Below are 13,753 nucleotides of genomic sequence, written 5' to 3' on the forward strand. Positions count from 1 at the left end.
TTGTCTGTTCGAAAGCTTTTAAATTTTTGCTTAGCTTTATTGAATATTTTATTCAGAAATAACGTTTTTCACAATTGTTTCTTGTCCTCAGAAACTTGTAACATAAACCGTATGTTGAAGTTCACTGTCGAACTCCTATTTTTCGATTTTCATCAATTTTTGCGTTATTTTAAATAAATCTTTTTGGATTCACCAAACCTTTTTGTAATTTTCGGTTACGACGATGTGTGGCGCTAGTGATAGTAATTCTAAATGAAAAAAATAAAGCACATATTGTAGTTGCGGCAGACATTGCAGAAACCATTCTCTGGTGTGGTTGTCTCGTTGGATGTTTGTCGAGAGATGTGTGTGTTTAGGCCTTACAACTTCCATTGTTAACGTGTTAGTGTGTTTTTTCACGGAATTAATTTGTGTCCGATTTCTCCACGTGCCTGGTTGTGTTAAAGAAACTAGATAAATCGCATCCATATAGGGTTAATCTTGCGCGAGCTTCAGCTTGTGTTACCCCATGAGGACACTGTGGATATCGACATGGACACTCGCCATGTTCATCGTTCGTTTCACCTTAGCCTTAGGTAAGTTGTTTTCCATATATTCGGTTTAATTCGCTTATTTGTGTTAAAATTATGTCCATATTATCGAGCACAACACTGGTAGTTAAAGTGTTATTGGTTCTTCACACCATTTTATATGTATATCCTGTTTGTTAGTTAATGCCTTGATGTTTTGAACGTCATCCTCATCTTTTGGACAACTGCGACATATTGATCTATTATTTAACACTGATTAATCAATTAGTCCTGCTTTTAAAAGTCATCATCTAGACAAGGACAGTATTTTAAATCAATGCAATTTAGCATTGAATGCTTTGTCCTGATGCACTATCCATTCTGTTGACATTGTCCTACGATATAACTTGTATATCCACAAGCTTTCCTTTATATTTTTAATGTCCATATGGATATTCTTTCCAGTTCCCGTGAAAATTCGACCTTTCATCATCCCCAAGTTGGTAGAAGAGGGAGAGAAAGTCCAGATGATCTGTGGATTGGAGAAAGGAAATGGCAATGTTGAGTTTCAATGGTTAAAAGACGAGATACCGATAGTTTCCGAAACTCGCTGGACCATTGTTACACATTCAGAGTTTTCTGTGTTAATGATCGATAATGTCAAAGTTACAAATTCTGGAAATTACACTTGTGTTGGAAGAAATGCAGCTGGAAAAGACAGTCATACAGCAGTGTTATCAGTACAAGGTTAGTAACACACCCGTATTTTGTTATAAAACAATAGAAAATTCCCAACTTCACAAAAGTACAAGTACACGTCTATTAAAACAATTTGTAAAGAGAGAACAAGTATTTGTTTCTGGTTTATGTTCTTACAGCGAAAGTTACATGTTGAATTCTTATCTGTCACATCTAGGACCTCCAACGTGGAAAGAAACACCTACCGATATGGAGGTTGCAATTGGTGAATCGGTTGTGATTCAATGTTCCGCTCACGCTTTCCCAACGCCCTCTGTTGTTTGGACTAAGAACTTTAGTGAGTGATTTTAATCTCTTAACTTCTAGTTGAAATGGCTCAATAAGAATACAGACGTTTTTAAACACCTCACTCTGAACTGATCCAATATGGCTGCTTTTAATCTGGCTTTTTGCTTCATGTCAGGCCGACTATCTACACCATTAACTATCTTAAGTAAAGTTTAACTTATATTTATGAGAAACTAGCTGAGACCCGCAAAACATTTGTAGTTAAATTAGTATCTTTATTGCAACAGTATTTCTTTAAATACAGGACTTCTAGAATAATACAAAATAATTCTAATTGCAGACACCGAAATTTGTAAGTTCACTTGTCTTAGGCCTAACATTAGTTAAGCCTTTATTAAGTACGGCCTATATTCGATAAAGAGATAAATTAACACTGTAAATTGGTTACATTTTTTGCTTTAGTTTAGTTAGGGATAAACTTTACCATAGTTAATACTTTCATTATATAAACTTGTATTGTTATTCTACGACCTAACATTAAACCTTTTTTAAACTTTGATAAGTGTTAATATGCTGTTGTACAAAATGTCGACTAAAGTATTTACACCCGCCTTTTGTTTACATCTGTTGAAAAGAAGTGCGCGCGCATGTGCATTTAGATGGTACGTTATGCACGCATTTTCAAGACAGACAAAAATTGGGTGTTGTTATAATAATCAATTCGTATGTGATAGATGCCAGTTCGTTATAAATAATTGAACATTGGGTTTTGAATAACAATTAAATATTCGTTGGTACAAGCTATTATTAATATGTAGGTCGTGATATTTAATATAATATAATCTAATTTTTAGAGCTTCCATCCGATACAGCCAAAGAAGATATCCAAAGTTTTGTCGATAGTCACGGAACTTTACGTTTAGACGATATTCAACGAGAAGATGGAGGCTACTACACATGCGTAATAGAGAATGGCATTGGAAGCCCCCTGCAAAAGACGATAGAAATCAAAATTAAGGGTAAATCAGTGTAAGAATCTCGTTGGGCGAGATCTTTAAAATAACACCAAAAATCATATTGTTACTTACTTCGCTTTGCTTAAGAAAAATCTTTGTTTCTTCGCGGATTTCTTTGTTTCATTGTGATGCTTCTTCTTTGTAAATATGTTTATCACGATATTGTAAGTTTGTGATTTGCAATGAAGATTGTCGTGCTCTGAAGTTATCCCGAAAATGTTTTATTGTCGATTATAGCGGCATTGGTGACTACAGCGGCACGACTACAAAATTGACTTGAAATAAAAGATAAAAGAGGCTTTTTAAGATTTTTTTCCTCACCAGAGAAAGTTTTCTTGTGGATTTCCTTTTTTAAATTAATGGTCATTATATTGTCAGACCTATTAATCGTAAATTAAATATTTAAGTAACGTTAACGTGACGTAGTTTCACGTTTGGTCATCTTTTGATTAGGGTTACTGATGAACATTCTCCGAGTACAGTTTGATCTAAGAAATTGTGATGAAATAGAAAAATGGTAAAAACGTTTAAGGTTTTCTTGTTGATAAAAACATAAAATGAATAATAATTGTTGTAGTGTCTTAATTCAACTTTTACTCCAGAGGTCATATGTCAGAGAAACATTTTATACGCCATTTTGGGGGTCTTTATGATTGAAATTATCGAAAGAGCAGAAACATGTTTTATTAAAGATATTCGCAATCTTTTCCGATATTTTTGGGCTATTTGCGGTTCTGACATCTAACGCTATGTGGCGCTGCTTTAGGATTATTAAGTTCTTTCTCACTGGAGTGAGATCGCCATATTTTGAAAGGATACCATACAGAATGATGCTATCTCTTGATGTTGACGCGGTGGTGTCTTAAGATCGTAAATAGTTTTGTGAATTCGGATTCAGAAATTGTAAAATGGCAAGAAGATATACACAGTTGTGAGGCGTTGTAAAACTGGTATTTAATTCATGATGGCCAGCTGGAAGTGTTCGTTTTGTCTACTGGTTCTACAGAGGATTCTAGATCTCCTTTTGATGAACGCCGCCATCTTGTTCGTTGCCAAAGCACAGGGTAAGTATCTATTGCTTACATTTCGAAACCTTTGATAGTTTACTGATTAAGTAGTTAATGTAGTTTATATATTTGTCAATTAAATTATTTTACAAAGTGCCTTTTAGATCAAAATGACAACTGTTAATATGACAGAAACATAACACTTGTCCTTTTGGAATAGAAGGCTCATCAGAAGTGCTTGCTATTTATTTTATCCTAACTAAGGGAGAATTTAGTACATAATTTTCATAGAGGCGTTACTTCTTTACATTATTATATTTCGAACCTAGGATTCTGTAAACATAATTATATATACTAATATTATAATTTTAGAGAGGGCGCTTCTGTTGCAAATATTTCTATTACCACAAGAAGCGACCTCTGATATTTTATATGTTTATCTTGCCTAACACAACTAATGAAAATAAAGCCAATCCACTGTAAAAGGGGTTGATGAATTATGAAGTACACAATATCCATACGACATCGATATTTTAATAATACATACATTGGTTCAACTATTGATGTTGAAGAGATCTTTTACATTAAGTTCTATTTGATAATGTTGTTTGATGCGTTTTTATTCTATTTCCAGTACCTCTGAAAATTAGACCATTTAAACTTCCCGAAACTGTGGAAGAAGGAAAGAAAGTTCAAATAGTTTGTGGCTTGGAGGAAGGAGATGGTAATGTACGTTTTACGTGGTTCAAGAATGGGGCGCCGATTGTGTCAGACATTCGCTGGACTGTTGTTACTCATGCTACTTTCTCGGTGTTAGAAATGGATGGTGTGAAAGTGGTTCATTCTGGAAATTACACTTGTGTAGCAAGTAATTCTGTGGGAAAAGACAGTCACACGGCGGTTTTGTCAGTTCAAGGTTAGTAAAAAAAAAATTAAATATGGAGAGGCTAAGCCTCTTTTGCTGTAAATATTTTTCTGGGGAAGTAAAACTTGACTGAGATCGAGCGGGATTCGAATCTGAGGTGTACAGGGCGATAAGATATTTTCAAACTAACCAAGCTACAGGGGTTTGGAATGTCACAGATACCAGTGAAATCTGAGCCAACATTCGATACCCAGTAACAGTGTTACTAATATAGTTGTTGTTACAGAACATGCAGTATCTTATCATACAAAAATACCTTCATTTTTCAAGAAGCCTTATTACTGAAACGTATATTACTCAGGTGTAAATTATTAGTATATATCTCGTCACTTTTGCAACAAATACATCTCAAAAAACCAAGTAACATTAGTTTGGCATTTAATGGAGATATTGTCACATTAAAAAAATGGAGTTTTTAAGACCAGAAATATATTTGCAGTATTACTTTCTGTATTTAAACTATACTTTAGGGCCACCAACATGGAAAGATGAACCTAGTGATGTGGAGGTTGCCGTTGGAGAATCGGTTGTCATTCGATGCTCAGCATACGGATCTCCAGCGCCCTCTGTTGTGTGGACTAAAAACAGTGGTTAGTATTTATGATTAGGTATTAATCGTTGTCGTGGTTAGTAGCCATTACAGTCACCTAAGTCTAATTGTCAATCAGAAACTTTATCATCATTAATTATATACTAATTATTGTGTGTCCTACGTTTTGGCTGCTAATCTACTGCTTGTTCAGGGAAGTGGTGAGAAAGACTACTTGTTTTTGGTACTGGCCGGGATTCAATCCTGGGTCTTCTTGATGGAAGTCTGCACTATCCACCCGACATGTATGATCATACAAGTTACTAATTATAACACTCAGTGGTGGATCGTTTTGTTTCCTGATGTCTAAAAAAATATTATAAAATGATGTCGGAGAATCACAACTTGTTATTTTTGTTTACGTCTCTTAAAGAACTGCTCATGTTGGATCACGATAACCGAAATATAAAGTAACAAAATTTGGAAGCATTTCAAATGTTTCAATTAAAAAAGGCTCTCTTAATAATTTTGGACATTGATTTGTTTATTAAAGTTCAAAATGAAACCATATTTCTCCATCATCTAGAGCGTTCCTCCGATTCAACCAAGAAAGACCTCCAGAGGTCTGTGGATAAAGAAGGAACATTACGTTTAGAAGACGTACAAAGAAATGATGAAGGATACTACACGTGTTCACTGAAGAATGGGATTGGGAATCCGCTTCAAAAGACAGTAGAAATTCGAATAAAGGGTAACCAGTGCACTGTTTAGTTTGGACACTCGTGAATAATTCCCTTTACAGACAGAAAAACTTGTAATATCGTATGTCATCTTTATTGTTGTTCTCGGTACAGATTATTTGTTGGAGTGATATTTCTATTAATTTAATAATTTTTTTGTGGTATATCTTGAGAGTACGTAAGTTAAAATAATTGTATTTGTGTTCTGACTAATAAAATGTTTCTTGTTTAGATTTGCCTTATGGCAAAGAAAAACGAAATTTTCTTGGCTTTCTGGTTAAGATAATGTATGTCTGATGATAAACTACGACTTTCAAAACTACAATAAGATATTTTTTAACAGATTTTCGCCATCTTTTACTGTAATTTTTGGGCTTTTACGTTTCCAACATTTGACGCTGTGTGGCGTTGTTTTAGGTTCATAAAGCTTCTTGTTTGCTGCATTAAGATCGCCATATTTTAAAAGTATATGCCATTGAACGCATAGGTTCTTTTTCTCTCGGTGTTTCTGCGTGGATGTCGCAATGCCAAGTGTAATTTCAACTGTGTTTTTAAGCCTTAACTTTGGATTATGAAGGTGTTAAAAACTTTACTGAATGAACTTCTGTAAATCGGCCTGAAGAAATAAATTCGTTATGGTTATCTGGAAGTCATGGAAGATTCGACTTTACTTATTGCTTCAACAGATGATTGTGTATCATGTCGTCATAAAAAGCGCCACCAGTGTTGAGGGTGAGTACCATTGCATTGATATTCATACCTATTATAGTTCTATTTTTATTTATTCCTATGTTTATAAATATATTTTGTATATGCTACAGCTCCACTTTAAATGCATAAAAAGTGCAAAAAGTTATCTTCAATTGGTTAAACATAATTCAAATTGTCCAATAAAAGGTAGCCACATGGCCTAAGATATGGTAGAAGTACAATCCTTTAAGATCGCTACCCTAATTAATAATATTATGATAATCTGTGCTATGATAATGTTATTTTATTTCTTAATTAATACTAGTGGGTTTTATTTCTAGTGCCTTTGAAAATTCGACATTTTAAATTCCCCCAAACCGTAGAGGAGGAGGAGAATGTTCAGATATTTTGTGGTCTAGAAGTGGGAGATGGGGAGGTTGAGTTCCGGTGGTTAAAAGACGGGTTGCCTATTGTATCTGGATCATCTTGGACTATTGTTACACACGCAAAGTTCTCTGTGCTAGAAGTAAATAATGTGAAAGTTAGTAGTTCTGGAAACTATACCTGTGTTGCTAAGAATGAAGTTGGAATAGACCGCCACACTGCGATCTTATCAGTTCAAGGTTAGTTTGATTTTATTAAATCACAAGTGCACACATAACCTAGGGTATTTCATTAATATTACTCATTTGAATGGTGTCAAGATTTTCTTCTTTTACTTCAGTGTGCTCTTCTATTCGGTGCAATTTCGTGTTTTGTTTTTAGAACGATTGTACAAGATTATTTGTGATATTCGTAAGACATCAAATTTACTGGAAACCATTTTCAATCCTTCCTGATTTTCCTTCTTGTATTTTAGGCTCACCAACGTGGAAAGAAGAACCTAGTGACACGAAGGTTGCAGTTGGAGAATCAGTGGAAATGCAATGCTCTGCTTACGGCTCTCCAACGCCCTCTGTTGTTTGGACTAAGACTGGTAATAGATTTTTCTTAAATCATGATTAAAACTTGATGTCTGTGATTTTTTTTTTATTTTGAAATAATATTTCCATAGTTATGTTTCACGCGATTATCTTTTAGATATGTATTGTGTTATTTTTTGTGTTGTCACCAACAAATCTTTAATTTTTCTAGGGAGTAAACATGGCGCCTTACTTGAGTTTGTCGATAGTCACGGAACTTTACGTTTAGACGATATTCAACGAGAAGATGGAGGCTACTACACATGCGTAATAGAGAATGGCATTGGAAGCCCCCTGCAAAAGACGATAGAAATCAAAATTAAGGGTAACGTTGAAATGTTTCGAAGTTGAGTAGTGGGGTCAGGTGGAGTAATTTGTTAAAATAATAGAATGAAGAGCTCCGTAAAAGTACAGATTCAACCAGAAGATGGCTCTATTGGAGATAACTTTGAAACGAAATTTCAAAGTGGAAGACATTGATAACTTGTAACATTTGAGTGGAGTAATGTAATGATTATTGGCTTCGTATTTCCTGTGGTCTTTACGTTTAGGGTTAAGTAGGTAGATATAATTAGTTAGACATCTCATAAGATTTTTAAAGAAGCTTCTGCATGTTGGTCATAACTTTGACATTTGTTGAAAATGGCGTATATTGCTCAGAATATTTTAAACTGGTATTTAATTTTATTGTATTTCGTTATGGTCTACGAGGCGATCGGGAAACTGTTCTTTTTTGCCAATGGAAGTTATTTGTAATCTTGCGAAGAACGAATTTGCCCAAATAATATTCGATAATATTTAGAGATAAATGATTTTGACGCCATCTTTTGTGGATATTTTGTACTTTAAACATTTGACGACATGTGGCGCTGCTTAATATTATCAGGTTTCTTGTCGTTTGGTCATATTCGCCATATTCCAGAAGTATTTTATAGAGAACGCATGGACTATGCTTGTATTCCAATTTCTTAGATGCTGGAATTAATGTATATTGTCAAGTTAGTTTGGGTGTACCAAAACTATAGGGTATGTGGATGTAAGCTATCACTACCTATTCTTATGTAAGCTTGGAAAAGATGTCCGCGATGGTTTTGCGGTCTTGGAAATGCTCTTTGTGTCTGCTGCTTCTACAGAGGACCCTAGATGTCGTCTTGATGAACTTTACGAACGTGCTGTTTGCGTACGCCCTGGGTAAGTGTGCATTATTATTATGTGCTTTAACTTGTGCAATAGAACTAAATTAGTTTGCACGTTCTGTTTTCCATTAAACAGTAAAGTTGATTATTTAAGAATTCTGGGTAAAAACTCTCAGTAGATTGTATAACACACTATGTAACAAGCTATGATTTAGCTTATGTTTTGATATTAGTTTCCTTTAAATATTAGAGAAAAAAATTATTTATTATACTACTAGAATTAAATTATGTACGAGTTAACTGCATGCATTTAAAATTAAAGTCTTTTTTTATTGTAAAATGTTTAACACTAAAATCTAGAGGGCGATAAAAGCGCCCTCTATTTTGAAAAAGTTGTGTATTGTTACTCTAGCAGTATGTCTAGAAAGATCGGTTTTAGTTTTGGTATATACAACGATACATTAGTTAACATAACTGGCTAACTAAAGACTAAATTTGACCATAATTTTAATTTTCTTTATTTAATTAATTAAATCCAGCCAATCACCGTCCAACAACAGATACTACGATAGAAATTTAATTGCAGTCACAATAATCGACGTATATATATATATATTTATCATTACGCCCAGAGTTATAAATGGTAGCTTCTAAGATTAGAAAAATCAGTACGTCTATGTTAGCCCTTATGATAAAAGAAGTTCACTAAATAATGTATGCTCTTTAGACATTCGTTTTCAACTTTTTTTTCTACAGTTCCGGTTAAAATCCAACCATTCTCGTTTCCTCAAGCACCAGAAGAAGGAAAAACAATACAGGTTACTTGTGGTGTGGAAGAAGGAGACGATCCTGTTAAATTTACCTGGTTAAAAAACGGAAATATCGTTCACTCGGCAGATCATTTAACAATTCTTACCCATAAAAGACTATCCGTTCTCATAGTCAACAATGTGAATGTAAACGACATAGGTAATTACTCCTGTTTAGCAACAAACCCTGGAGGTGAGGACAAGTTCTCATCAGAACTGTTGGTTCGAGGTAAGATTACTTAACCAGATCAGTAATTTGTGTTGTCGTGCTTATTTCTGTTTCTTGAATTGATTTCATACACCGGTAGTGAAAAAAATCAGGATAATTAGGCATAAGAAGATTCCTTTCTAGAGTGACTTAGTTCTCCTCAATATACGTGTTAGTTTTGAAACTTTACCAAGTTACGCTGCATGTTTATTTAATCTTACATGATTATTGGAGTTAAAACGTAAATGTTTCTAGGGTTATATCCCCTCCGATGTCATGGTGTTCTGTCATCTGACTCGCGGTTTTATGATACAGGTACATTTATTTATAATATATTCTACTTTTCAGGTGTTCGATCAGTTATGTCAGTTAACACTAGTCTTAACTCTCTATTGTGGTGAATAACCGTGATAATTTAATATAAACATGTGAATATATTCTCAAACTTTAAAAAGCTTCGTGTGTATACTTCATATCTTTAATTAAAGATTCAATCGAGACCCACATTTAGTGGCTAGGTTCGAATCTCTGTTTGACTTTAAAATGTTAGGAATGAATTCCAAACTCTGCGGTTTTCAGCTAAGTGCATTTTGGTTGTTTACGTTAAGGTCCACCTCGTTGGAACCAAGAGCCCCAAGACGTAATTGTTGGTGTTGGAGATAAAGCAGTCATCAATTGTACAGCCTTGGGGCATCCAAAACCGGTTGTACGGTGGGCAAGAGAGACTTCAAGTAGGTATAGGATCCATATTACATCTGGTCATCAAGAGTTCATACTCTGTTACTTCTTTGAAACCATTAGTGATTAGAAATAGTACTTTTTGTTCTCTCGTGGTTTTATAGTCATTTCTCCATAAACACTAAAACTTTGTTTCAATTTAAAAACACTTCATGTTTCGCGGAAAAACGTACTTTTTATTTTCTACTTATATTTAATTAATATCAATAGGATATTTCGTTGTAACGGTAATTAAGTGCATAGTACAGACAACCCATTGTGCTTAACAAAAGTCAAACAATGTTTAAATAGCTTGATAAAACTATATTATCTGATTTTACATTCGCGCGCTTTCTTTTCAAACCTTAACTTTTAGAAAAACATTTACCGCCAATTTTTAAGCTGACGTGAAACATGATGAACTGTGAAAAAAAAGTTCACTTAAGCCTTATGGAAAGTGAAATATTTGTCGTTGCTGTAAATAACATAGAGGGCGAATAACAGGAAACTGCTTAGCGTTTCACCATCTACAGTTTCGCCTGGGGCGTGTCGAACATTTGGAGTCTCGACTTTGAGTAACAACAGATTAAAAATGTGATATTAACTTTGTGAAACGTCATCTAGGCTTCCTCATCATTCTGTTTAAAAGTGCTTATATATAAACGTTACTCAATGTGACACGCCTCTGAAAAACAGCCAATGTTTATATATAAATGTTCCTCAATGTGACACGCCTCTAAAAAACAGCCAATGTTTATATATAAATGTTCCTCAATGTGACACGCCTCTAAAAAAACAGCCAATGTTTATATATAAATGTTCCTCAATGTGACACGCCTCTAAAAAAACAGCCAATGTTTATATATAAATGTGACACGCCTCTAAAAACAACCAATGTTTATTGAAACTCTAGGCAGTATAGTTATAACACATTTTAGTTGTTGTATTTTTTAAGACAATTCCAATGGTAGAATACCAGCCACTTTATAAAATAGGGTTAAACACGATAAAATATATACTGTTTGAAAGTAAGGTGAATATTGTAAGTCATACTGTAATATTTAAGGCTTTTATACGACAACATTCTGTGACCTTTCACGTTGTTATTTTTAGGGGGCGTGGCAGATGTGGGTCTTACAGCCTTACCGCGAAGTGACAGAGTCAGAGAGGATAAAAATGGCGCTCTTGTTATCGACAGTGCTCAACCTGAAGACGCCGGATACTATAACTGTCGCGCATCGACCGGAATAGGAACGGACCTCGTCAAGACTGTACAAGTGACTGTAAGAGGTGAAGCGACGGTTTTCGTAAATAAAACACCAGTCCGTAGTTTGGTTTGCAAAAATAGTTGTCCTGATAAGGAAAAACCCACATTAAACCTATTTTTTAAATATTGTTATCTCTGTGTTTATATTACGATGTACATTCACACAGCCAGCAAACAACACACACGTGTGCATTCAACTTTACATGATTATCGCACTAATTCCATCCGGGTTTTCATTTTTCCTCGCGTTGTTTACTATGTATGGTACGCTAAACAAAAGGCCGTTGTATTTTTTATTCGTTATTATCTTGTCTTAACACTACAGTGTCTAATTATCACAGCGGATCAGACCTGACCTTATTATTTCATTACTTACAGTGTAAGGGATTGTTATCAATCGGCATATTGTTTTTCTTTTCAAAGTCGAGTACTGCAGTATCTGATAATATAAAAATATACAATAACAGGTTTTCTCTGTGTATGACTTGTGTCATTTATAAAAAAAATAGCAATGAGTATTTAATATCGAGATTTCACTAAATGTGATATAATAATATCATTAATCCTAGTCCCCTTCCCTCCACTATCACCCTGGTGAGTGTATTTTGTACAACTAGTCTGTATGTCGTTTGTATTTTATAACTTCTACGTCTGCAGTGGCGCTGCTGTTCCAGTATGGACGCTGATGGCGGTTCGAATCATGCATGGTATATTTAACTAGTATAGAATTATTGTTGCGTTTTGCAAGACTGTTTAACAACTGGAGATCCCAGACTTGGATTTGTATTGATATTGTTTTAACTCTGGTGCAGAACATATTTCATTCTTGACCAAGTTGACCTAGTCCGACTTTTGTGATTGTTCTCGAAGTCAAAGTCTGAGACAGTTGGCTACGGTAAATTCTGTGAACAACTGCCGAGCTGGCGGGAAAAATCATGGGTCTCGCGCCGTTTTCCAAGAGGTTTTACCTCGGCACTAGGGTGGATAGGACAGTGTTTTGTACCCTGTTTTTGCTACCCCTGGGATGTTTGGTGTATGGTACAGGTGAGTTGTTAACAATAGTACGTTTGTAAGTTACATTATTAGCTAACATACTACTACTAGGGTTAGCTAGAAAAATCTAAATATTTCATCTACAAAGTGTATTTGAAGTAGAAGGTACAGTGTAACAGTTTATTGTAAGGTATTATAAGTAACTCTTTGTTGTAACTACAGGAATTTCTCTATTGTAACTATAGATAAAAGTAATTTTTCTTTATTCTAAACGTTTGCTGGGAGTTAAAAGATCAATAATTGTTGTTTTTTAACTTCAATTTTAAACATCATAAGATATGTTTCCTAACAATTGGAAAGTTTAATTTTGGGATTCAAGATAATTCATACTTCTGTACATGTTAATGTGAAGTAGGTATACAAGTTTGTGCATTTGTAGGTGATATTGGAATAAATAATCATAATACTTTTTGTTTGTTTAATTTGTTAAACTTTCCTATGATGTGCTAAACATACCTGATTTTTCATTCTGTGTAATAAGGTGTTGAGCAGTAATGTAATAAAGTATTAATTTACCTTACAGGTGAACCAAAACTTCAACCGTTTAATTTTCCTAAAACATTAATTGAAGGCCAAACTATAAAAGTGATTTGTACACCGAACAGAGGGCGATCGTCCATTGTACTTTCGGTGGCTGAAAAATGGACGTCCGTTGGTACGGAGCCCTCAAGTGACCATGAAAACATTTGAAGATATATCTGTATTGGTAATTAATTCTGCTGGAGATGATGATATTGGAAACTACACGTGTGTAGTTAGAAACCGTCTTGGTTCCGATCAGTTCACTGCTCCATTAATTGTTCCAGGTAAAAGGCAGGATTCTTTTACAAAATTAATACTATAGCAGTTATAAGAAGTTAAGAGTATTATTGATATCGGGTGTATGAACAACACTGATTAGGTTAGTAGTGTTTTGTCAGATCTACTTGTTAAAATCAGGTGTATGAACAACAGGTATTAGGTTAGTAGTGTTTTGTCAGTTGTAGTTGTTAAAATCAGGTGTATGAACAACAGTGATTATGTTAGTAGTGTTTTGGTCAGTTGTAGTTGTTAAACTCAGGTGTATGAACAACACTGATTAGGTTAGTAGTGTTTTGTCAGATCTACTTGTTAAAATCAGGTGTATGAACAACAGGTATTAGGTTAGTAGTGTTTTGTCAGTTGTAGGTGTTAAAAATCAGGTGTATGAACAACAGTG

At 34.4% G+C, this 13,753-nt stretch overlaps 3 protein-coding genes across 4 annotated transcripts; all 3 read left to right on the forward strand.

Moving 5' to 3' along the window:
• Positions 1 to 5: 5 nt before the first annotated feature.
• LOC111089246 (Down syndrome cell adhesion molecule-like protein Dscam2) lies at positions 6 to 2,848 on the forward strand. The gene is made up of 4 exons (XM_022401394.1): positions 6 to 575; positions 975 to 1,256; positions 1,426 to 1,545; positions 2,351 to 2,848. Exons 1-4 carry the CDS (start codon positions 509 to 511, stop codon positions 2,527 to 2,529), a joined length of 648 nt encoding a protein of 215 aa, XP_022257102.1. The 5' UTR covers positions 6 to 508; the 3' UTR covers positions 2,530 to 2,848.
• Positions 2,849 to 3,335: 487 nt separating this feature from the next.
• LOC106472846 (Down syndrome cell adhesion molecule-like protein Dscam2) lies at positions 3,336 to 5,968 on the forward strand. Its single transcript, XM_013933513.2, has 4 exons — positions 3,336 to 3,576; positions 4,154 to 4,435; positions 4,915 to 5,034; positions 5,560 to 5,968. Exons 1-4 carry the CDS (start codon positions 3,474 to 3,476, stop codon positions 5,742 to 5,744), a joined length of 690 nt encoding a protein of 229 aa, XP_013788967.1. The 5' UTR covers positions 3,336 to 3,473; the 3' UTR covers positions 5,745 to 5,968.
• A 43-nt stretch (positions 5,969 to 6,011) lies between these two features.
• Positions 6,012 to 12,545, forward strand: LOC111089245 (Down syndrome cell adhesion molecule-like protein Dscam2). Of its 2 annotated transcripts, XM_022401392.1 has the most exons (7): positions 6,012 to 6,445; positions 6,745 to 7,026; positions 7,263 to 7,379; positions 7,538 to 8,556; positions 9,258 to 9,539; positions 10,127 to 10,249; positions 11,349 to 12,545. In XM_022401392.1, the coding sequence occupies exons 1-4, from the start codon at positions 6,349 to 6,351 to the stop codon at positions 7,714 to 7,716; spliced, it is 675 nt and encodes a 224-aa protein (XP_022257100.1). In that variant the 5' UTR covers positions 6,012 to 6,348; the 3' UTR covers positions 7,717 to 8,556; positions 9,258 to 9,539; positions 10,127 to 10,249; positions 11,349 to 12,545. The 2 variants fall into 2 exon arrangements, with proteins under 2 accessions (XP_022257100.1, XP_022257099.1); XM_022401391.1 differs by lacking the exons at positions 6,012 to 6,445; positions 6,745 to 7,026; positions 7,263 to 7,379 and having other exon boundaries at positions 7,730 to 8,556.
• The last annotated feature ends 1,208 nt before the right edge of the window (positions 12,546 to 13,753 follow it).

The sequence above is a fragment of the Limulus polyphemus genome, unplaced genomic scaffold (assembly GCF_000517525.1).
Source record: "Limulus polyphemus unplaced genomic scaffold, Limulus_polyphemus-2.1.2 Scaffold5662, whole genome shotgun sequence".
Lineage (NCBI taxonomy): Eukaryota > Metazoa > Arthropoda > Merostomata > Xiphosura > Limulidae > Limulus > Limulus polyphemus.